The sequence below is a fragment of the Antechinus flavipes genome, chromosome 3 (assembly GCF_016432865.1).
Source record: "Antechinus flavipes isolate AdamAnt ecotype Samford, QLD, Australia chromosome 3, AdamAnt_v2, whole genome shotgun sequence".
Classification (NCBI taxonomy): Eukaryota; Metazoa; Chordata; class Mammalia; order Dasyuromorphia; family Dasyuridae; genus Antechinus; species Antechinus flavipes.
In genome coordinates, this window is record NC_067400.1 from 570,536,563 (window position 1) to 570,563,448 (window position 26,886).

A 26,886-nucleotide genomic window follows, 5' to 3' on the forward strand; every position below is an offset into this window, starting at 1 on the left:
CCAATGATTCTGATAATCCCACCTGGATCTATTTTCCAGATTAATTGTTTTTCCCATGAGGTATTTTATGTTTCCATTTTCTCATTCTTTTGAATGTGTTTAATTGCTGCTTGTTATCGCATAAACTGGTTAGCTTCCTCTTGCCCAATTCTAACTTTTAAAAAGTTGTTTTCCTGAATCAGCTTTTTGTACTTTCTTTTCTATTTGGCCAATTGTACTTTTTAAGGAACTTTTTTTCCAGTGGATTTTTCTATCTTCTTTTCCCAACTCTTTTAAGCAGGTTTTTTCCCCAAAGCTGCTGGTTTTTTTTTTGTTGTTGTTGTTTTTTAAGAATCTCATATCACTCTCATTTCTTTTCCAAATATTTTCTTCTACCTTTCTTATATGATCTTAGGTTCCTTTTTGAGCTCGTCCGTGAGTTTTTTCTGATCTTGAGATGATTTCCTAGGTTCTGATAAAGGCCTCATTTCCAAAATATATAGAGAACTGACTCAAATTTATAAGAAATCAAGCCATTCTCCAATTGATAAATGGTCAAAGGATATGAACAGACAATTTTCAGATGATGAAATTGAAACTATTACCATTCATATGAAAGAGTGTTCCAAATCATTATTGAACAGAGAAATGAAAATTAAGACAACTCTGAGATACCACTACACACCTGTCAGATTGGCTAAGATGACAGGAAAAAATAATGATGAATGTTGGAGGGGATGCGGGAAAACTGGGACACTGATGCATTGTTGGTGGAACTGTGAACGAATCCAACCATTCTGGAGAGCAATCTGGAATTATGCCCAAAAAGTTATCAAATTGTGCATACCCTTTGATCCAGCAATGTTTCTATTGGGCTTATATCCCAAAAAAATACTAAAGAAGGGAAAGGGATCTGTATGTGCCAAAATGTTTGTGGCAGCCCTGTTTGTAGTGGCTAGAAACTGGAAATTGAATGGATGCCCATCAATTGGAGAATGGCTGGGCAAATTGTGGTATATGAATGTTATGGAATATTATTGTTCTGTAAGAAATGACCAGTAGGATGAATACAGAGAGGCTTGGAGAGACTTACATGAACTGATGCTAAGTGAAATGAGCAGAACCAGGAGATCACTTTACACTTCGACAACGATATTGTATGAGGATGTATTCTGATGGAAGTGGATTTCTTTGACAAAGACTCAGTTTCAATTGATAAATGATGGACAGAAGCAGCTACACCCAAAGAAAGAACACTGGGAAACGAATGTGAACTATTTGCATTTTTGTTTTTCTTTCTGAGTTGTTTCTACCTTCTGAATCCAATTCTCCCTGTGCAACAAGAGAACTGCTCGGTTCTGCAAACATATATTGTATCTAGGATATACTGCAACATATCTAACATATATAGGACTGCTTGCCATCTAGGGGAGGGGGTGGAGGGAGGGAGGGGAAAAATCGGAACAGAAGCGACGAGTGCAAGAGATAATGTTGTAAAAAAAATTATCCTGGCATGGATTCTGTCAATATAAAGTTATTATAAAATAAAATAAAATATTAAAAAAAAAGATAGGGAAAAGAGAAAAAAAGAGAGAGAGAGATGATTTCCTGCTTTTTTTTGAGGTTTTGGCCTAGACATTTTGACATGCTTCGTCTTGAGTTTGTATCTTCCCTGTCACCATAATAGTTTTCTATGGGCAAATTCTGTTGTCGTTTTTTACTCAGGTTTTTTTTTTTAAAACCTTTTTCCTTTCTTTCTGGGGAGCTCTATTCCCACAGTGGAAGGAGCACTGTCTCAGGCTTCTTGTGCTAGGGGTTGAAGGTCTTGACTGTATTCCTAAAACTGCACTGAAGCTTCCCTGAGGCCTAGGGGAAGGGAGGGAAGGGGAGAGAAAGTGGGAATGGGATGGGGAAGCCTTCTATCTAGTGCTATACTGAGGGGCTGGAGGGTGCCTGATTCTGCAAGAGGTCATAGGAGTCTGGCAGCTTACCCAATGTTGAGTCAGGGTTCTAGTGCTGGTATCTGGGGTGTACTGAGGCCAGTGGAGTATTTCTACATTTTCCCTGGGATACAGTAAAGCATGTAATTGTCTGAAGACAGGCATCTAGTTGCCTATTTGCTTGGGGTTACATTACACTATACTGAAGTACATGGCAGTTCTCAGAGCTGGAGTCTGCCCAGTTTCCTGGCTATGCTGAAGTACATGAAGATTTATGGTATTGGCATTTACATGCTCCACTATAGTAGGGGGCTTCGGGATCTCCTACTGGTTTGCTAAGGTGCAACTTGGTGCTGGCCTGTTTTCTATCCTGAATTGTGTTCCCCTTTTCCTGTTCGTTGGGTTAAAAGAATATTTCACCCTGTCTTTTTTTTTTTTTTTTTTGCAGGTTTTGCTGTTCCTAGATTTGTTGAGGTCCCACTTTATGATTATGTGGAGGTGACTAACAGAATTATGTGGATTTACTGCTTACTTCACCATCTTGGCTCCCAGAAGTCATTGAGAGAACAAAGTTAAAATCTGCAGCAGTAACAAAATAAATTTCGACATATTTACTCATCATAATCTTATTCTTGAAAGTATCCTCCCTGGGGGGGGAGGGGAGAGGTGGAGGGAGGGAGGGGAAAAAAATGAAACATAAGCGAGTGAAAGGGATAATGTTGTAAAAAAAAAAAATTATCCTGGCACGGATTCTGTCAATACAAAGTTATTATTAAATAAAATAAAATTTAAATTAAAAAAAAAAAAGAAAGTATCCTCCCCCTTTTCCTTGTCCTTCCTTACCGAAATCAACTTTGAAATTTCATCTCTATAGTTCAAGTTACAAGTCATCACAAATTGTATGAAACCATGTTCATCCTGTCTCAAAATTTTAGTTATTGCTACTTCAACAAGTTCCTAAATGTTCAGAATGAGGTCCAAAATAATAGTTTGTCAATTCTTCTAGCTTTTAAAAGATAATGCTCACATACTCCAGCTTTTCAACTTTTTCTGTACTGTTTTTCCCTTTTTAGAATTAACTTCCATTGACAGCAGAGTTATCTTCATTTTTACTTATATTTTTGTATCCCCAGTGCTTGGCAAAGCAACCAGCATACAATAAGCATCAAATGCTTAATAAATGCTTATAGATTCTCATTAACAACTACCAATTTTCTTGGTTTTTGTTAGACGTTCAAATCTGGGTATGGGAATTGATTAATAAAAACACTATGATATAGGTCAAAAGTATCAAATATGTTGCCTTAGACTGCATGCACTACCGAATGCAGCCCAAAACAAATTAAAATTTTTTTGGGAAACTTTTAACAAACAAATAAAAAGACAGTAAATATAGTTTAGCTATTTCTAATTAAGTATAATATCACTGATCCAGGTAGTAAAGATTCTAACTACATTTAAAGTCACTGAGAGAACTGAAAGATTCATTTAAAAGTCAAAACATAAAACTTGGAAGGACCTCAAAAGAAGAAACATATCTGATGATAATGGTAGAAGAATGATCTGGAAATAACATAATAATGACTAAGAATATTCACTTTACTCCAATAGATTGGGAAAAATGAGAAGAATAAACTCCAGTAGAGAAAATTTTAAGTTATACAATGTTTCATTGAAAGGAAAGAGGAGGAATATTGTTTGATTATATATATTCTATAATATATGAGTTTGTTGAAAATATAGGGTGATCCCAAAGGACACAGAGGAATGGTAAACTAGATAGGAATGAGAATAGTTAAGAATAAGGACAATCATAACCAAGATAAGGTCAAAAGAAAAAGTAGCACGGGCATACTGCTCATATCTACACTGTGAGACTATATTACTGGGATTAGGAAGTCAGCAGTAGAAGGTTGATTGGCATGGCATATTCCATTGGCAAATGTAATGTTTGGGCTAGTTTTCTGGAGGTCCTCCGGAAGGGCCTTAGGTCTCAGCAAGATAGACACCATGAGAATGGACAAGAATAGAGTCCAAAGTCTTTATTGTCTCTTACAGTATGTGTCTGTCATAGCCTGACCCAGTCTCAGTCTGGCTCAGTCTCCTCCAGCAGTCTGACAGCCTGTCAGTTTCAACCAATCTTCGTCTCCATCTGAGTCTGATTTTGTCCCCAGCTTAAATACCCTATAAGAATTATATCATTACAGTATGCTGAGTATAAGCCAATCTGGAGTAATTATATCAATATATCATACCAGATATCTGTGAACTAGAAAACCATTGTTTCATCAATTCCACTGAGTTAATACCTTGTTTCAAGTATATTTCTCCGAAGTTCTGTCCTCTACAGGCAAAAATTTATCCAAAAGTACCTTCCTGGCATTTGATATAGGATGTGAAATGTTTGTTCTGAGGTATTATGTAGCACTTTGTAGCTGTCTAATGGAAGGAGAAGAAAAAATGATTAAGTTTTTCCTTGCCATTTGGAGGGAAAGGCAAGACTAGAAATGAAGGGCAAATATATTAATCGAAAAGAAAGGTTAGATCTACAGCAAGGTTACAAATTCCAAAATCCAAGATATTGCTATTAGCAGTGGATCAATTAAATGTTTAAAGCCAAACCAATCCAGTAAATTTTAGAAAGTTGAGCTTCAGGAAATATAATAATTTAATTAATATTTAATTTGAACTCAAGATGCTACCCAATAGCTTACATCTTATTACTCCAAAAGCATGTGTATTCCACTCTGGCTGACAATGACATCCTTCTTGTGTGACTGCACACTAGTTTTGTACATATATAATTACCTCCTAATTCAATTACTCTGCTCAATATAGCCTCCATATGGTACTACTTCCATCTGTTAACCTTTAATTTCACAAGACGATCTTGTTACCATCAAGTTGTTTCTCTGATTATACAAGTCCCTGAAGATGTCTTTTACAACTCTTCTTTTGAACAATTCATTACTTCTAAGATATGGATACTTATACCCACAAAGTGTCTTTCTATTAACTTTAAAAGAACCTACAACTTCTGGTTCTTATGAGATAATGGTATTTCATGATTTACAAGCACATAAAAAATACAGTTAAAAAATGGCTGTAAAATACAATTAATAATTATAATCTCTATGACAAATCCTTAACTGCTGCAAAGCAAACAGAAGCAACTTTTAATGTTCCCTGAAAAGCACAACAGGAAAAAATTCCAAGCTCCCTGAACTCCTTCCTTTTGGTACTTCTTGAATCTTTAATAAAGTTAAATTCTATACTCTCCAAGTAAAACTTCCAGAAAAGGACTACTTAAAAATAAAATCTTTAACAAATATCTTATTTTTAATTTCCATGTAATCTTACATAAGTCCTTGTAACCCTGCACTGTAAGTACTATATAAATATATATATATAGACAGAAACATAAGAAAATGAAGTCTTTGTCTGAATTTTACACCTAAGCATTCAAAATTTGTCTTCTATCACTGACTTAATGAGTTTAAGTATCACATACATTCTGAATCCCCAAGTATTTAAAATTTTTCTGTTTATGATCCAACATTCAGATTTCAGCAGAGGTTGGGAAATATTTAGCCTTTTTTCCTTTTATTTATTTGAAAGTTGGAAGGGATCTCAGTAATCATCTATTTTCAATCAAAACCTGAAAAAGAATACCTTCAATGAGATAAACAAACCACCTCCTCAGGTATATATTCTATTTTTGAACAGCTCTTACTATTACAAAGTTTACTTTCATTAAGAATAATTACCTCCATAGGTCTAGCAGCTTGCTCATCTCCATAGCCCCTTCTAATATGATCATGATTGAAGAAATGAATAAATGATCATTTACCACACATAAATCCTACCCAACACTTATCTAGTTAAACCTTTTTCCATATAACTGTGCTTCAAATATTTAATGACAACTACTATTTTCCCACTTAAATGCCAAGAAAAATCTGCCCAGGAATGACTTCAAAATTCTTCATAATTATGGTCTCCTTTCTTCCCAACATTTTCTAGCTCACATACTGTTGAACATCAAAGGAGGAAGTCAAACAATAGTGCTGCAAAGGTCCACAACATATTAAAGTTATTTAATTTCAATTAACTCTCATTGCTGCACAGAACAACTTAAAGTCTTCCTTAATTGGTTCTGGGTTCACCTATTCCTCCCAGCAAGTGTTTTGAATCATTTCTCTCCTCAAGTCCCAACCTTTTCCACACAAGATGTTCCCCCACCTATTCCTAAAAAGGGTCAATCATGAACTTCTTCTCACAGATTACTTTCCTTCAATATCTTCACTGTCCTACTTTACTTCTATTTCTGGTGAAAAAATGACTTTTCAAATTACCAAGGTCAACCCTTGATCTTGAGCTCTGTTTCTCTGTTTATTTCTACTCACCATAAGATTATCTGAATTATTTACTTGGAGGCATCATAACAGTGAATAACTGAGTGGTCTTCAAATCAAGATCTGAGTTTCAGTAACTGACACAATTGTGTTACCCTGATCAATTCATTTACCTTCTTTCAGGATCTGTTTATTCCTCTATAAAATGGAGATAAGTATAATAACTGCCTCACAAGGCTATCAGAAAGAAAAAACATATAAAATTATATATATGTGTATATATATATAGCTACAGATAGAACCATATATCTCTATAAAAGACCAATATAAATCTATCTGCATCTAGATCTACTTATCTAGATCTATAGCCATATTTCTATCTCACTTTACAAACTTGAAAGCTCTATACAAATGTGAGTTATTTTCCCTTCATGGTTAAATTTGAGAAGGAACTGTCTATCTTTATGGCTTCCACTTTCCTCTCACCTACTCATACCTTTAAAATCTAGTTTCAGATCCTAACAATTGCAACTCAATTGCAACACTTTCTCCAAAGTTACTAACAATCCCTTAATTAAAAATGTGAAAGCAATTTCTTGGTCTTCACCCCAGCATGGCAGGAACTCAAGACTTTTTTTTTTCTTTTACCATGCTGGCCGTCCTCCTATAGAGACTCTGTTGCTTCTCAATTGCCCTTCTAAAATCTGGTAATGAGAACTGCATACAAAACTCCAGACATGATATGACCATGGAAGAATCAGACTATGACCTTCCTAGTGATAAGATACTCTTGTTTTTCTCAGTGCACTCTAGAATTGCATAAATTTTCCTGCCTACCATCATATACTGTAATTGCAATGTAATGGTATTTCCTCAACTTATAAGGTGATTTTTAAAAGCCAAATACGAGATTTCAGACTTAATCCTATTAAATTTAAGTTCATTACATCATTTGGAAGTTTGCTAAACATGTCATCTTTACTTTATCTAAGTTGTTGATAAAACTGTTAAATAATCAAACACAAATTCCTGGGCTATTCCATTGGAGACTTCTTTCAAAAATGACACAGTATCATTAATTCTGTAGAACCAGCTGGTAATTCAATGAGTAATGAATCCATCAAACTATCATTAATGTCTTCCAAGCCATATAGCTTCATAAGCAAGTGCATAAGATTTTAGAAGGTATTTGCTAAAGTCTAGGTAAACCATCTAAAATTTCTCTAATATCTATCAGCTTATTTTAAAAAAGGAAAAGAGGTTCATCTAACATGATCTATGTATGCCTCTTTGAGATAAACCTTCTTTTCCTATATGTTCATTTACATATCTTTAACAAAACAAGCTAAAATTTTATTAGGAATAAAAATTTAACTCAATGGACAATTTCTGAGCTAAAGTGGAATAGGTGTGCAGAGGAGGATATTTAATAAATACTTATTGAAAAATACTACTATTTCATGAGAAATGATGAAAGATAGTTTCAGAATATAAGAAAATTTTTACAAACTACTGCAGAGTGAAATAAGTAGAAGCAGCAAAACACTAAAAAGGAACAATTTCAAAAGATTTAATAAATCTGATTGACACAATAATCAACTATTATTCCATAAGACTGATGATGAAGCATACTATCCCACCTTCTAAAAGAGAGGTGATGAATTAAATATACAAAAGAGATATAATTTTTTGGACATGAATAATAAGGGATTTGTTTAATTTCATTATGCATATTTTTAAAAAAGGGCTTGGTTGGGGCAACTAGATGGCGCAGTGGCTAGAGCACCGGCCATGAAGTCAAGAGTATCTGAGTTCAATTTTGGACTCAGGACACTTATACACTTACTAGCTGTATGACCTTGGGAAGTCACTTAAATTCAACTGCCTTAAAAAACAAAGAAACAAAACAAAACAAAAGCGCTTAGTTTTCCTTTTTTTCCCCCCACAATGGGGAATAAGGAGAACACGTCTATGCTTGTTCATTGAAAAAATAATAAATATTAAAATGAACTAGTTAGTGACAGAACATAAAGTTACAAAGAGCTCAACTTTTTTCATTTAGCATATAACAGAATTCCTCTCAAAGCCTTTTTTTTATAGAGGACAGAAACTGGACTCTCAGCTAATTCCATTTTGCATCCTGCTATTATTCTTCCTGGTTTCAACTCCATGGAATAAGACAGCTTCTGGATTCTTCTCTCTTTACTCCCCTACTTTCCTGCCTCCCTTTATGTAACGTATCCTCTTTTAGACTCTAAATTTCTCAAGGGACTTACCATAGTATTTGGAATGTAGCAGGCACTTAATAAATGTTTACTGGATTTGGTTGGATAATTTGATTTTTTTTATTTAATTTAATTATATTATTATATGGACAGGGAATAAATAATTCATACAAGATTTGTTATAAAAATTATCTAACTCAATAATATTCATTAAGAATCTACTATATTTAAAAAAAAAACCTACCAGATGTTATTCACTGTGCTAGCTACAGGAAACAAAGAAAAATGAAGCACTAGCTCCTAAGATTGTTGGCTGATTGGTTGGTTATCCTTCCTTCTCAAAGAGGATCAAAATGACATCACTATGTTACAGCTGAGTTACAGTGTGTCCAATGTGGCTGATCAGACCAATATGAGCTCAGAATGTTCTGCCACAGATTGGACATAAATAGTTCATATGAACTTGGAGTAGATTCTCTAACTGTGCACATCTCACATTCCCTTTGGGCTAATTCAATTCTGCTTTGCTCATAGAGCATAGCATTTTCTCTGGTGAGGGCACCATGTATATATATATATAATACATTGTGTTAGCTATTGGGAACATGAAGAAAAATGAATCACTATCTCATGAGAAGGTAGGAGTGAAGAGAAAGAAAGCAAAATAAAATAAAGTTAACATTGATGTCTTTTTGAAATGTGGATTTCTTTTAGAATTCTTTACGTATTTGAGTAATGTGTTTACATAAAGCAAGAACTATCTTTACCACAAAAGATAAAGGAGAACGTAGTATCCAATTTGTAGAAGTAGTAGTGAACTGCACAAGATTAAGATAAAGACTACTCAGAAAAGGGTTACTAAATACAGTAGTTAAGACAATGCTTCTCAAAGGGTATGATGTGGGACACAAATGTTCTACAAAACTTTGGATTATTATATTACTGCAGATAAATTTACCTGCAATTTCCTCCTCAAAAATACTACGGGATTTCAACATACATACTGATAATCCTCAAACACACTAAATTCATAATTTCTTAAATTACCCATTTCCCATAACCTACTCCTCCAATTTATCTCAGACACACACAAAAATAAATATATCCCAGATCTTATCTTGATCCAGAATGAACCACTTTCACATTCATGAAGTATAAAAATTTCCTTATCTGATCACAATCTATTGATGTTATCCCACTTTTCCCTCTGTCCAGGAATCCCAAGCACTTTTATTTAAGCCAACTGTGACTTTCAATCTCTCAACCCCTCAGCACTTTCCTAGACCATCACCTCTTGATTAGTTATACTCCCCCCTCCTTTTGCCATTCTAAGTTCTTGATGATTTATTTAATGAAAATCTGATTGATATAAATCTTATTTAACTAGCATATATAATATACTAAGTACAATATTTACATTCAAATAAAACATATTTATTAACATACATACTAATTTCAAAACTTGTGTTATCAAACTTACAAAGAACTCAACAAAAATAGCTGCTCTTATTGAAATGAAACCATGTGTACAAGTCTCAATCATCCTCAATCAATCCTCAAACATTCAATGTGTTATTTCTCAAAACAAAGAGTTACTGTCCTATAAGCAAAGAACTTCTGAAAATTACCAAGTTAAGAAAGCAATGGTCAGAATACATTACATAAAGATGAACAAGAAACAAAAAAAAGTCATTAACTGTGTTTTATGTTGCCAATAATATAAATTAGTCTTATGTCAAATGAATTGATAGAAAACCAGAATCCTATTTGGCAGAAATTAAGTTTAAATAAATACCTTAAAGCACACACCGTAATATGTTCAAAATGAATACATGACCTACATATTAAAGATCATGCCATAAAAAAGAAAAAGAAAAAAACTAAAAGAAAACCAGGTCAAGTACAAAGGTCATAGAGAAGGCTTAACCAAATAAATGATAAAGGCAATTACATTAAATAAAACTGATTAATTTTAATTACACAAAATTAAAAAGCTGTGCACAAATAAAGTGAAGACAATCAGGAAGAAACCTGTTAATTGGGGAGAAAGCTCCTGTATCAAATATCTCCAAGAAAGTTGTTATTCAAGATATATAAGAAATTAACCTAAATATTTAAGAACAAGAAGCAATCCCCAAGAGATAAATGGTAAAACAATATAAAAAGCAGCATTCAAAAGAAGAACTGCAAACTATTAAAAACTACATGGAAAATTACTCAAAATCACTAATACTAAAAGAAATGCAATCAAAACAATTCTGAAATTATTTTGCCTCACATCCGTAAACTGGTAAAGATGAATAAAGACAGGAACAGTTAATATTGAGAAGGATGTAGAAAGACAAACAAACTAATCAATTGTTGGTAGAACTATGAATTAGTCAAATCAATCTTTAAAAATATTAGGAATTACAATCATTTGTTAATTGAACTGTCCATTTCCTTTAACCTAAATATTCCATTGATAGACATATACTTCAAGGATATCAGATAGAAAGATCACATATTCACCAAAATATTCTTAGCAGCAATTTTTTTTTCATGATATAAATACTAGAAACAAAGTAGAAGCCTATGGATCATGGAATGGCTAGACAAACAATGATAAATAAATGAAATAGGATATTACTACACTATGTGAAAAATACAAAGTAGCATGAAGTATGAATTGGTGGAAAGTGATGTTCAGTCAGGAAAAACAACATGACAGCAATGTAAATGGAAAGGATACAAAATAAAAACAAAAATCTGAATACCATGTAATTTTTAATGACTAAGTTTGACCTTGAAAAAGAGATGTAAAACTTTATCTCCCTCCGTCCTTTATGAAAGTGGGGAACATCAGTATGTCAAACTCAGCTTGCTGTTTGGTTTTGTTGAAATGCTTTTTTCTGTTTACTTTTATTCTTTTTTATAAGGATTAGATTCCTAGATAGGGGGGAGGCATATATTTAGAAATAAAGGGGATGTAAAAATAAAAGTTATGAATAAACACTTTAAAATAAAAAGAACTAATTGGTAATCTGAGAAAGCACTTTTAACATATAAAATTGAGGCAAAAATCAAATTTACAAGGAGCTGAAAAATGGGTATGAAGAGAAGAATAAGAAGCAGAAGAAGCCAAGTAAAAACAACTCTCAGAATTTATCCATGAAAGGCTAGAAAACAACTTGATGAGATGAGGCAAGGTCAAGAGAAGGTCCTAGTAGTATTTTTATTTTTAATGGATAAGAGAGACATACAGTCATATTTTTTAAGCAGAAGTTAAGGAACTAGGAGAAATTAAAGATTAAAATAAAAGAGAAGATATTGAAAGCTCCTAGTAAAGTCAGAAGGGAATAGGCTAACAGACACAAGAGACAGTTAACTAACAAAAGAACAAATGATTTCATTTTCCTCAGAGAGGAAATACAGCAAAGGTAGAGAAAATCAGTGGGCTCTGCAAAACAAATTTTCATTTCAATTATTCAGGGCTAGTAAACATTAGAATTAAATGCAAGTTACTTATATAACCTGAATGTAACTTACCTGGAATGTTTCTTAGGTGATTGCTGAAAGTGGATATACAGGCATCTCTATTACTTAGCCTATGCTTTATTCATCCTTAAAGAATTATTTTTATATTTTATTATGAACTGTTAGCTACTCAAAAAGCAATACTGAGTTTCCTTTATTCTTCTGTATCTTTAAAATGACCTTATGTGCTAAATATATTCTAATTCATTTTAATAAAAAAAAACAGTTTTTGAACTGGAACTTCAGAAAGTCAATGTCACATTTTAATATTCATTATAAAAGAAAAGTAAAAATGTTAAAATATAAATGATCTTACCTTCCAACCACTGCCAGCTTCTCTATAATATGGGAAGTTATCACAAATCCACTGATAAATCTCACTGAGAGTCATTTTCTTTTTGGGTGAGCTATTAATGGCAAATGTAATGAGGCTGGCATAACTATATGGTGGCTTCCCATCTTTGTGCTGCTGGACTTCCTCCTGGTCCAATGTTGTATTTGGGTCCAGAAGTGCATTCTTCTTTGAAATACCTGTTCCATGTACATTTTGTGTAGCATCAGATTTTTGGATGGCTGCCCTCATGGTAAGCTGTGGTAACCAGTCCATAGATGTGAGGCTGCTCTCCAGTTCAGATGTCATCCTGAAGGCAAATAGACTCCTTAGTCAATATCAAGGAAAGAACCCCTGCTTCTCAAAAAATCCAATATTCACAAATCTAGGAGTTCCAAAGTGAGGGAAAGCCTGAGTTAAATCTGGAGGAAAAAGATTGAGTATGTTAATGACCAAACCAAATATTTAAGGGCTCAACATTTCCAATCTTTTTTTTTCTCTTAATTTTCTTCCTCTCCAAAATTCAAGAATAATTTTTCTTCTGAAATGTTATAGAACAATACATTTAAAAAATGATTTATGATGCCAGAATGATGGCCTTTGCCTTTAAATAGGATGGTCACTACAGTCCCTCAATCTGCAAAGCCTATTCAACATTTATTTTATAACAAGCTCCTCAAATTCCTTTAAAAGCCTGTAAACCACAACACATCTGCCTTGTGACACTGCTTTCTTAATATTTTGGTGATGAGAGACTAACAGAAATTATAAGTCACAAAGGAGTTAAAGTGGTAAAAAGAGAGTGGTAAATAAGGTAAACAAGAAAACGTGGTAGTGAGACATACAAGAAATGTTAAGAATTAACTGGATTAAGATCCAGTAAGAAGAGGGGGAGACCAAAGCAGATTGGACAAGAAAAGCAAGATAGCTCACCAGCCTTGGCATTCAGCAAAAAGAAATTGTGCACTAGTAAATTAGACAAACGAAAATAAGATACTAATTCCCCTAATCCTCATCCCCATAAAACGAAGAAGGGAGGGAAGGGAAGAAACAAACCACTGAAGAGTTGAACTGAACAATGGAAATGAGAGAGTTCAATAGAGCAAGGAAAACAGGATTTAGGATGGGCTACATCAAACCATAATTACTCAAATTTTTAGCCATCAAGGCTCCATAATGGAGTTCACCAGTTTTCAAATTCATATATTTGCATTAAAGGAGGAGGATGAAGGCAATAAAAATCTGCTCAGTTAACACTGGAGCATAAAAGGGTGAAATTCCCTCTAGAAAGAACTAGGAACAAAAGATAACTATATCTGTGCTCATATTAGAATAACTTAGAATTGAAACGCTACAGCTCCTTTAATCCTGAGATCAAAACTGGAGAAATAGTAATGTTAACAAAAGTTAAAAATTAAAAATTAAGAAATAAGTAAATTTAACGCAAAAGTGTAATTTCTGATATCAGAAAAGGAACAAAGACAAGAAGAAAAAAGAAATGGGAATATGAGTAGTTTCTTAGGCATGTTGAGAAGTAATAATATTATGTAATAAACACTGGCTTTGATATGAGAATATCTGGGCTCAAAACTTGATTATAAATTAGTATCTGTTTGACTTGAGTGAGTCACTTATTCTCTCAAAAGTTTCAGTTCAGTTCCCTATCCATAAGGTGAAGAGATTGATCTATATGCACTTTAAGGTCTCTTTTAACTCTATATTCCTATGGTATAAATTTAAAATGCTAAAGGGGAAACAGAAGAAAAAAAAGAAGAAGAGACAAAAGAAATATATATCAAGGAAGACTAAAAATTGTCCTTCAGCTACAATTATTTAAATAAATATAAAATATATTAGCTTTAAAGAAAACAAAGACAGGAAACAGCTGAAATAGATCAAGTATACAAAAAGGAGGTCTGCAATAAAGGCATGTAATTTTAAGGATGATGTTAAGGAACCTATTTTCAAGATACTTGAAAAAAGGGAAAGTAATACAACATTTCAAATATGATTATCAAAAAAAAAGCAATTGAAAGAAATATAAGCCTACTTATTTTACAAACTGTAAAACAACCAATGCCTAATTTTTTTTTTCCATTTCTAAAAAAATTTAGGAGAATAATCTCCATATACAACAAGGGCATCCTGAACAAAGAGAATGAAATAGAGAATATTCTTGCAAATTGGAGTCTATAGGAGACCAGATATTTAATCACACAACTGCCTAACAGGCATAAAGAATACAACTCAACAGTTGTTGAGTATAAACAAGAATTTAGTTAAGAGCAAAATCCATAAAGGTTCTCTCCCTCACTAAAGTGTTTCCCAAGCATTTGTCAAAACTATTCAAAGATTCCTTTAAAGATGTAACAACTTTATTCAATAATCTCTTGACTATTAATACTGTATATAGCATAAAAAAGAAATGTATGCTTGTCAAAAATATTTGCCAATGTTATAAAACTTACAAATGAAAAGGACTTTCCAATTAAATCAAAGAGGTCCTATCAATGCGCTCTTTGCAGCCAATACTATGCCAATTTCAAGTCTTACAAAATAGCAAATTCTCCTAAATGAGATACATAATATATCAGTAAAAAATTTGGCCTGTGTTTCCAAATTGGGGGGAAAAAAAAGATAGATAGCCTATTCTCCAGATTAAGGTGTACCATATACAAAGAACTCATAAAGCTGGTCAATATATACATCTTAGCCGGGCACTACAATGCATAACAAGACATATAGATCCAAAATCAAACAAAATGAAAGTAGACTATAGTGTACTGGAGACATTGCAAGCAATGTTTTCAATGATGCCATCTGAAACAAAAGACATATTTTCAACACCAATATGGCTACAAGTCATGAAATACTAGTCTCCAAAGACATTAAACTGAAACTGCGGAATGGAGAGCCCATTTATTCTACTGATATCCACTGCAATGCCATGAAGAAACGTGGATGGTCCCCAGCATGTTGAATGGACACTCCTTTGGATAATTTACTGAAGAATATAGTCAAGAGATGTACAAGAAGAAAAAGCATGGAGAACTACAATCTGTACCTCTGGACTGCACCCACAACTATAGGATCACAGAATCAAAGTAAAATATATTCCTTTAGTGGAAATGAAAGACTCTAGGTTCTTACAGATTGTACTGACAAAGGGCAAGCTCTAACAGGTCTGACCAAACTGGAAACATTTTCAGTACTAGCCTGCTAAAAGACAATGCATTTGTTGTTCAAGGGCAAGTCTAAGTTCATAAAGGCAAATAAAATGATAAACAAGTAAGTTTTTAGTTTTGTTTTAGGTTTGGTTGGTTGGATTTTGGGGAGGTGGGAGAAGAAGATGCATTTTTCAACTTAGAAAAGAAAAATTCTATTTAAATATACAAGAAGTCAATGGTAACTTTAGAAAATAGCTCTCGAATGAACCATGCAAAACTGTAAGATCAGATGGTGAAAAAACAAAAAGAGTAAGGTAGACTCCTAACTTGAAGAAATAATATAAAATGTCAGGCCTCATCACATCATCTCACTACAATTACATCTTTCTCTTTTCAATTTCTCTCTCTGTTCCCTCTAATCCACCCAACATATTAGTGTCATAAAAATTTTATGTAAACACTGCTTTAATTAGGATGTTTCTTTGATTAAAAACATTCAATGGCTCCTTATTTGATAAATCAAAATTCCTCTGCTATCCCAATTATTCGAGTCCTTATCATTTCAAAAACTCCTTAATTCCTACAACTATCATTTATAGTAATACTTACTGCCTACATACACAATTTAGCATTTAATTATCTAACTTATATCAATTTATCAATCAACAGGCATTTTTAAAAATATAACAAGAACTATGAGCAGCCAAGTAGATTATGTAGATAAAGTGCCCGGCCTGGAGTCAGGAAGATTCAAATTTCTGAGTTCAAATCTGGTCTCAGACACTAGCTATGTGACCCTGAGCAATTCACCTAACACTGCTTGTCTCAGTTTCCTCATCTGTAAAATGAGCTGGAGAAAGAAACCACTCTATTATCTCTGACAAGAAAACTTCAAGTGGGATCACAAAAAGTAGAACAGGACTAAAAATGACTGAACATGAACAAGAATCGTACTAGGTGCTAGGAATACAAAGACAAAATAATCTGTGCCTTTAAAGCAATTGGTGCAGTGCACTATAGGGAGGATGTGTAAGAATGTGTGAGGGTGAGGGTGTGTGTGTGTGTGTGTGTGTGTGTGTGTGTGTGTGTGTGTGTACACACATATACATACACATACACATAATAGAAAGAATATACAAAATAACAAGGTTAATGAGGAAAGGGAGAGTCACTAGCAGCTGGGTGGATCAGAAAAGGTCTCTAAAAAATACCATTTGAACCAAACTTCGATGGAAACTAGAGATTCTCAAAGGCAGAAGTAAATTAGGAATGCATTCCAGGCAGAGGAAAAATACTATACAGAAGAATGAAACCAGGAGATAGAAGCGTCTCATATAAAAACCAATTTAGTTGAAAGATAAGATGAAGAATTGGCTAGAAAGATAAATTAAGAGTCTAAACATGAAGAGCTTTAAATAACAAGCAGAGGTATTAATATTTAATCCTTGAAGAAAAAGGAGATCAATGAGGCTTATGAAGCAAAGGAGGGACATAATCAAACATGTACCCCTAGGAATCACTTTGGTAGTTGTGTAGAAGACAAGAGAGGGGAATCTCAAAGTCAGCCTGAGCTACCATAGTAGCTATGTGAGTAGAAATCAAAGGACAGATTAGAAACGTGTAAAGGTAGATTCAAAAAGGATCAGAAAATAATCTGATATCTGAGGTAAGAAAGGGTAGTGATGATCTTAACCAAAAAGGAGAGGTTCTGAAGAAGGATAAGTGTGGGGAGAAAGAAGTAGTTGTTTTAATTATGCTAATTCTTGAAATGTTTCAACACATGTTAGTTCAAAGTATCCAATAGGCAATTGCTGATTTCTTGGAACTCAGGAGAGATAGGGCTAGATATATAGATCACTATGACTTAAATCTTAAGAAGATCATTGTTCTGATTGTTCGATAAGTCATTATCTCCCCAATTTGACTCCTGTTAAGAGCAGAGATGCTTTGTGGTTATTTATTATCCTTCACAGTACCTAGCATAGTACTCAAATATAAATAATGTCTCATTCACAAATAATGTAAGTAGAAAGAACCACCAACACAGAACAATTAAAATTGAAATTTGCAAAATAATAAAGAACAAGTTTGGTCCAAAGAAGAAATCAAAGATACTTCCTCCTACAATTCTGCTGAGATAGGGATCCACCAGATGTGGAATGCTGCATAAAATATCAGCTGTTTTTTGATGTGTTGATTGGTTTTGCTCATTTTTTCCTTTAATGTTTAAAAAAAATTTTTTTAATTCGGTTTAAAAAAAATTTAAGTGATGACTCTAGGAGGGGAAGATGGATATTGGGGAAAATACAGGTAATATTCTAAAAATCAACAAAATTTATTTTTAAAGGAGGATATGTTACACATTTAAAATATTTAAGGATGTAAACAGTTGTAAGGTTAATGGTATTTATCAAAAATATAATTATTTTATATTGTTTCAGCTAATTTGCACACCATTGTACTAGAGTTTAAAAACTCTTGAGTAAAGGTACTTTTGGGTGAATACTCAAAATGTCATAGGCTTCAGCTATGGAAGTTCCAGGTAAAGTGATTTAACAAGATCCAAATTGAGACAAATGGTCATTACACAATTTTTTTTTAAGTCTTACTAATTTTTTCTTTATTCTTTCAAGAAAGATCACCATTTCAATAAAATTACCATCTCAGCAGATAACTGGCAGGCATTAAGGTTTAGTACAAACAATCTCAATAGGTTGATTTTGTTACCCGAAAGACCTCAAGGCCTTATCTGGTAAAACACAGATGATACAGTAATGCCTCCCAGGGTTTACCTAGAAAGAACTGTAAACTTTAATTCAGTGTAAAAAGTATCAATGAGTACTACCACTACTGTAAGGGTTAACTGCCATTATTAATATTAGAAACAAAAAATTTTGAACATGAAAATCTAGCTACTCCTTAGCAAAATAAATTGGTTATTATTTTCCTCAAAAAAAATCATTAAAATCTAAGTAAAACTGTTAAGAGTACAGGTTTTGTTTTTACTTTTAACTCAGTTTCAGCAAAACTATATACATGTAGGCCAATTCCCAACTTACAAAGAAAATGTTTCAAAAGTTCATTTGTAAGACAGTTGTTTGAAATTTGCTATGTATTTTCCTACAAAACTAACATGCAAACTGTGGTTTAACCCAAAAATGTAGCTCAAGTATAATACATGATAATAGTTTGAAATCTGAGTCTTGGAAATAGGTAACTGTGGCAAACCTAAAGGAGAAAAAGGGAATTAACTGTATCTTTTATGTCTCCCATCTTCCCTCCCCAAACAAGTGACCTCAAGATCCCTAAAATGCCTCTGGGTAATAACCTTTTTAGAGGGCTCCACTCTTCAAAATTATTTACTACCTACTTTTTTTCCTCAGAATTCCCATTCCTTAATCTTATTGTCTTCAATTGCACATTAGGAAATCAATCTGATTCAATTTATCTACATTTATGTATGAATAACTGAATCTTCCCCTTGGCCCTCCCAAAAGCATACTAATAGTTTTAAAAGATAATTTTAAGATCATTAAGATTTTTTAAACAAAAAGATGTGGAAATTTCCAAGTAGTGTAGGGAGAAGATACTTGGGGGAGGAGGGGAAGGGGGAGGTGATTCACCAAAAAGTAGGTCAGTTAACATTCCTTGAGTCTCTCTTCCCTTTTTTCTCTCTTCTTCCCTGCCAAGTCCCCTCAAATGTTTCTGATTTTCACACCTTCTTGAAAATATTTACTCAGAAGAGGAGAAAAGGAAAAGTAAGGAAGGGGAAGAAGAGAGTCAAGTGCTCAGATGATCATTTGATTTGAATCACTAGAAAACGTAGGGAGTTCACAATGATCTAAGTCGCCTCCAAAAGAAAAATCAGAAAGATGCAGCTTCTTGGAAAGTATACTCTAAATCAATGGGAATGAATCTTAGACTTGAATTTTCAGGAATGTATTTATTCTAGTATTCTAAGGAACTTTTTAGTGACTTCTTTTACAAATATCAGACAGGCTCTAAGTTAAGCATGATGATTGCTCAGGACAAAAAAAAAAGGGAGAGAGGGGGAAGGACCTTCCTAGAAGCAATCCAAGTTATATTAATATATATAAATAGTGCAGCATGAAGACAAGAGTCCATAGGAATCTAAGTGGGAATGAAGTAGATATTCCAAAAATCACAAATATAAAGCAAATCATAGCTATAATAATATCAGGCATTTATCTCCCTGTCATCCCAATAATGACAATTAAAGGTACCTGAGAAAACATGATGGTTCCTGGCATTAAAATTTCAATTCTGTTTTGGCAATGTAAGTTTACAGAATCTTTTTCGAAAACAATATGGAAGCATGTGATAAAAGTTAAAAAAAAAAAAAAAAGTTTCTTTCACCCAACAATCTTCTTACTAGGAAAATAGCCTGAAAATGTTACTAAAACAAAAAAGAATCATCTATTGAAAGATTTTCGCAGTAGCAATACACATAATTACCAAAAAAAGAGCTGAAAACAATCTAAATGTCCAACAATATCTAAATAAATTCTGGAACATTTATATAATACATTATAAGTAAGCTAACATATAATAAATATAGAGACCTGGAAAAATATACAAAATAAGGTAAAGTGAAAAAAAAAATCAAAAACTGCTTTTTGGCACACCATGTGAGATGATCACTCCTGTCACTACACCTGCTGCCACACCCTCCTAATCCTAAAAAGAGCATCATTGGTTTGCCTATGGCTCCATTTATTATTTCTCTAAACTACATTCTTCCCTGGTCATCACTCTCCTACATATATTGTCTCCTCCCATTAACGTACAATTCCTTTAAGGGCAAGGAAATTTTAATTTTTGTCTTAGTATCATAAGCACTTAACACAGTTTTGATATATAGTTAAATGATTAATAAAGATTTACTTTTCTTTCATTCATTTATCCATTCATTCAACTATACACTGGAGATTGGTTGATGTTCTTTGTTCTCAAAGAGGATCAAAAAGATATCACTATATCAGAGCCAAGTTACAATGTGTGATTGATCACACCAATACAAGCTTGAAAGGCTCTACCACAGGTCAGGCTCAAGTAGTCCATGTGAACATTTTGAGGTAGATTCTCTAAATCTGCACATCTCATTTTTCTTTTGATCTACTTCAATTCTGCTTTGTCTTTTTTGATGAGGATATACTATGTTGGGCAGTTTTCCCATGTTATGCAATCAATTCCTAAATTCTTGAGGCTGTGAAAGTAGTTGTTTTTTTTTTTTTTCAATTATTTTGACCACCATGTGAGAGAGCTTGCCTTATGTGAGATCTACATAATCTTTTAGCCAAGCATACATTCGGTATTTGAACAGTATAGCCAATCCTCCCAAAGTTGCACTCTCTGCAATAGCTTGAATGATTGGTAATTTAGTTTGAGAAACTAAATTGGTATCTTGCCAGATGATCTTCAGAATCTTCCTGACACAATTCAAATGATAATTCAATTTCTTGGCATGGCACTGATATACTGTCCAGGCATGCAACAATAAGATTAGCACAAATCTTCAGTTTTGTGGTCAGCCCACTTCTCTTCCCACACTTTCCTTCAGTCTCCCAAACACAGAATTAGTTTTGGTAATGCACTATGTCAACCTCATTGTCAATGTGAACATCCCTAAAAAGTATACTGACAAGGCAAGTGAACTTATCCACAGGATTTAAAACATCTCCTTTTGCTGTAATTGATAGTTCTACTTATGAAGGATGATATATGGAGGTGAAGCACCTGTGTTTTCCTGGTGTTAACTGTTAAATCAAAATTAGCACCAGCAGCAGAGAATCAATCATACTTTGTTGCATCTTCATTTTCAGTTTTGTTGTATCTCAGTGCACCATCAACCAAGAACAAAAAAAAAAACATGTACCAACTCTCTCTCCACATTAGTCTTGGCTTATAGCCTTTTCAAGTTAAATAATTTACCATCAGTGTAGTAGCTGACTTTGAGGCCATTTTTGTCCTCATTAAAGGCGCTGATAATATAGCTGAAAACATCAAGCTAAACAAGATGGGAAAAAGCACACATCCTTGTTTCACTCCACTGGTGATTGAGAAAGCATGAGAACAGCGTCCAGAACCTAAGCAAGTATGCCATCATGGAACTGACACAATACTGATGAACTTCACTGGGCAACCAAAATTTGACACAATTTTTCACAAGCCTTCGTGACAGACAATATCAAAGGCCTTGGTGAGATTGGCAATTGTTGTGTACAGACCTCTCTTCCTGGCGTTTCTTGTGGAGTTTAGGGGAGCAAACACCAAACTGAGTATTCCTCAGCCCTTTCTGAAGTCACATAGGCTCTCAGATAGATGACTATCTTACAGATAAAGGATCCCCCTATTAAAGAAGACGAGCAAGAATCTTGCCAGCAAGGACTGTATGCACATTCCATCTACTGATGGTGAATGGAATCATCTTTGTAGAAGTTTTTGTACTTTTCCTATGTTTTGGCCACAGGATGGGATCCCTGTCTGATACAATAAACAGACCAGACAGTTTTTAGGGCACCTATTCTGGCTCCTTCCTAACCCCAGACAGGCTTGTAATTGTAGGTGACTTTAATGCTGGAGTAGGCTCAGAATGCCAGGTATGGCAGGGAAACCTTGAGACAAACAGAGGTTGAAGCAGTAACAGCATTAATCACTTACTACTGAAGATCTACCTGTGCATCTCAAAGACTATCTTCTGTTTACTTAAATACAATAAAACTTTGTGGATGTATCCTTACAGCATTACAGTCTTGGCTGCTGAGACATCAAGGGGCTTCTGCATTCTACTGCTGCTTCCAATGAGAAGACAACAGCCTGAGTTGTCTGTGCAGTTTTATAACTACAGCTTCCAGTGTATCTGCACCTGTTGCTTTGTCACCTGGCTATCACCACAGTACTTCGAGATAAGTAAAAATGATAAGGTGGTATGGGTACTATCTTTTTGAGTCATGCATAAATTGGATTTAAGTGAATCAGAGTTGCATGAAGTTATAAGCCTCAATCTCTCTTCCAGGGTCATCACAGTCCAGTGGCAGGACAGACAAGAGATATGTGGATGACCTTGACATCTTCCATGTCTGATTAAGCTCCAGTGGTCCACAGCACCTGCTTCAGCTGCCTTCATAACTATTGGAACAGACTGTTCCCACTCCTCCACGGAATGTTTTCACATGCTTGGGATAGTCACCCTCCCACCTTATCAATGAATTTGAGACCCCCCTGGTTATCTTCAATCTTGTTTAGTCTATCTGCCAAAATGGTTTACCAATGGTGTGGTCATTATGCACACTAATTTTCTTGAAGTCACAGGCTGAGAGTTAGACGTATCAAGTTGACACCAAAAGAGACCCTGAAAGGACTTGACCGTTCTCACCATAGAGGTGAGGTACATGTCTTCCCTGAACATAACCTATACCCCATTCAAATAGAAGAATGGAGTACATACTAATGCTGACTATAAGAAGAAAAGTTAATGAGAATCTCTCAAAAACAAGTTGAAGAATTTGGGGAACAGGAAAAGGAGGAGAAATTGACTAAAAGTATTACCATAATTAGAGTGAGAGATTCCATTGCTCAGAGTATATATGCCAATCAACCAATCAACCATTAACTATACAAAACCAAAAATATAATACCCTCTTCCCTCAAGGAGGTAACATTCTTTTCAGAAAGACCCTGGCTTTGTCACTTATAATCCAAGTATCTTGGACAAGTTATTTCATCTCAATGAACCTTAGTTTCTCTACCTACAAAATAAGGAGATTTAACTAAATGACCTCTTAAGTTCTTTCCAGCTTTAAATCTGATTCTATGTAATTCTAGTGCTATCTTTATAGTTTAAGCAAGAAAAGCCTCATTCATCTTCTTGGGTGAGTCAAAGGATTATAATAAATTTGTTATGTTAAATCTTATCCTTTTTCCTTCCTTCTATTTAATAACTACAGATCTCCTCTTTCCCAAATTTGTATTGGGAGGAAAAGGAGGAGGAGGATAGGGAGTAAGGGAAAGGAAAGTGTTATAAACACATAACTATCCTTAATATAGCAAACATACTAAGTTTTTCCCTTCTGTTTATTCAAAATTGCATGAATAACCTCTGATCTCCAAGCTCTCCATTAAAAGAAGGTAATATAACAACTGAGATTAGCTCATGCCTAAGGAGTTCCTTAAGGAGATCCAAGAACATGATCAAGACTAAGTATTGTTTCTGTTCTGCCAGGAATGCATATAGTATTAAACAAAAGGCAGCCTCTAAACATTCAATATGTACTTAATATTAAAACAGCAGGAATAAAAAAAAAACCAGCAGGAATATAGTTTTCCACATTCATAACTATAAAACTCCTTGTAAGACTGTTAAATAAGGGTTAGAATTCAAATTTCTAAGCCTAAGTGATATTCCAAGAAATTTAAAACAGAGGTGGAAGAAAAGGCTGAATGGAATGACATGGAAAAAGAGAAAAAATATTTTAGAAGGGTCAAATTCTTCCCTGAGCCCTCCAAAATTCTTCTCGTAAGTTCTTGCTCTCCTATTTGCTTATTATATGATGTTTGGCAAATCACTTAACCTGAATGAGCCAATTTTATTTGTAATATGGAGCTAATGACCAAGATTAAATCTAATATTTCTTCCAACTTTAATATGTTACAATTCTACTTTCCGGACATGTTATTTTTTTTCTATCAAGTCAAAACACAACTTATTTCTTATTCTTCCTATCTTTGTGCATTGCAGCAGGCACAGCTTTTACTGTGACTCCACTGTTATTGTACCAGTTTACCAAATGATGCCTTTTATTTTCAATCATCCCCAACTATGATTTTTACCACAGCATAAACTGTTGGTAATTCAAATTTCTATCACAGTAGCATATTTTCTTTATAACACAGAAGATTGAGTTTTGTTTCATTTCTAGCTGATTTATATTTGTAAAATCTTCATATAAGTTGGTGGATCAGTAAGTATTCAAGAAATCATGACAGTGACTAAAATTTTATACTTTCTGTTTCAAGTTCACTAAGAAAATATTTGAATATGAATGAATGAAAATTTATTAAGTGCTTATTACTTTTAGCCAAGTACTAGGTGAAGTACTGCGGACACATACAAAATCTAGCAAATCCCTACCAACTGGGAACTCATATTTTAATAGGAGACAAAAACAAATAGGGAAGTAGATGCCAGAGAGAGATCTTTTCATTTGGAAAGTCACAGGGAGGGAAAACAGAACAAGAGAGTAACAGATAAAATGAATTACTGAAACAATGTTAATATGGCAAAAGATGAAATGGGAGAAGAGTGAGGTACATCACAGCAAAGCACATGGCAAGAAGATGCTAAGACTTGGAAACGTTAAATAAAATGGCTGAGCTATATAGAAGGAAGACTAATAAAAGGTTCATTTGTTATTTGAGGCTCATGAGGACATTTTATCTCATTCTTATCACTAATAAACTAAATTCAGCTAGAATTATTTTAGCACCCTAATTTTAGGAAAAAGCTGAAAATTGATACTATCAGCTTTCTTCATTGTGATTTAAATTTAAAAAAAAATAAGGAACATCCAGATTCTTTGATTCAGTATGCTTTAAGCCCAATCTCAACATCTCTACCTATGGCACTCCACAATAACAAATGAGGTCCAGAGTGATATTTCTGAGAGCAATTGAAGTCCTAACGAAGATTCTACTATGTCCAGGACATTCTGCAAACAAAAATAGGCAACTTCAATATGTTCTATAATGTATCAATAATCTTTAGAAAGATTCACAAAGAAAATTTTTGGTTAATCCTCAAATAAAAACTTCAATTGTACAGAACATCTCATTTCCTAATGTTTCAACCAGATCAAGGTTTCTAATATATATACATTTTTTTTAAAAAATAATAATTTTTGGTGATGGCAATGACAACAAAATAAATTTAATATCTTAGTATACAGGCTGCTTCTATCAACTATCTGGGTTCATGAATCACAGCCAGGCTCAAATGCATGTTGTCAGTAATCTCTTTATCCCTTAAGGACCAGCCACAGGACTAAGCAACTAAGAGACACAATCGAGAGTCTAAGAACAAGCCAGGAGAAAAAGGATGCAAGTTAAGATGGGGGTCAATGTCAGTTAAGTGTGTCTTTCCATTAAGGGCTTATCTCAAACCAGCCTGTCTGTTGCCCTAGGACCTGACATTACTGACAAATAGCAGATAAATTATTGTATTCTACCACTCTAAAAATATCTACATCTTTTGAGGGAAGGGGTGCTCAAGAGGAAGCAGGATCTGTAACTGTGATTTCATCAGTATAAGGAAGCTATGCAAATTCCCACCACTAATGTAGTTGAAACAGCTTGACAATTAAACAGTAAGTTAATCTTAGAGATGCCTAAGAACAAAAAGCTGGCTGTCTCAGGTCATAAATATATTTAGAGGCAAGACATAACTCATCTTTTCTTGACTCCAAGACCATTCCTCTAATTCTACTATTCTGCCTTTCTTATATTCTATCACTAACTTAAATATAAATGATTTCATATTAATATATATAAAAACATTTGAATGGCATGAATAAAAGTTGAAACACAAATAGTTAAGAGAACTAGAAAATTTCAACTAAACTAATAAATAAAAATTAAATGGCAGTACCCATTATTAAAGTAGCACAAACAAAAAAAAATTTAAATGTTGGGACTGTACATAGGAAGAGATAAAAGTCATATACAAGTGACAATAAAACTTTAAAATCTTTTGGAACATAATTTAGCTATATGCAATAAAAACCATAAAAATAGTAATAGCTTTTTACTCAGAAATCTTATTCCTGAAAATATATCCCAGAAGTAACTCAAAAGAAAAAAAGGTCTAATTGCAAAATGATGCTTCTAAGTATATTATATTTAATACCAAGACTGCAAAAAACCCAAATGCCCTTTGAGGAAGGGCTAAGAAAAACTACATATTAAGGCAATGAAGATTTATACTGTTATAAAGTGTGATATATATGATGAACTAGCTCTCAAACTACTAGTGCCCTTCCTTTTTAAACTATCTTGTATTTAACTTTGTATTTTGCTGTTATTTTCAGTCATGTCCAACCAACTCTTTGTGATACCACTTGGAATTTTCTTGGCAAACATCCTAAAGTAGTTTGCCATTTCCTTTTCTAGCTCTTTTTATAAATGGGAAAACTAAAGCAAAGTTAAGTGATTTACCCAAGGTCATACAATTAGTAAGTGATTCAAATTCACAAAGATGAGTCTTCCTGATTCCACATTTGGAACATTTTCTACCATATCACCAGCTGCCCCTAATTTTGCATTTAATTTTTTTTAATTTATTTTTCTTATGTTTAAATA

General features: G+C 33.7%; 1 protein-coding gene across 2 annotated transcripts in view; it reads right to left on the reverse strand.

Moving 5' to 3' along the window:
• Positions 1-26,886, reverse strand: part of FOXJ3 (forkhead box J3) — a 145,002-nt gene that overhangs the window by 86,808 nt on the left and 31,308 nt on the right. For both annotated transcript variants that reach the window (XM_051987914.1, XM_051987915.1), the window contains exon 3: positions 12,332-12,656. In XM_051987914.1, the coding sequence (XP_051843874.1) occupies positions 12,332-12,656 (325 nt within the window). The remainder of the gene's footprint in view (positions 1-12,331; positions 12,657-26,886) is intronic.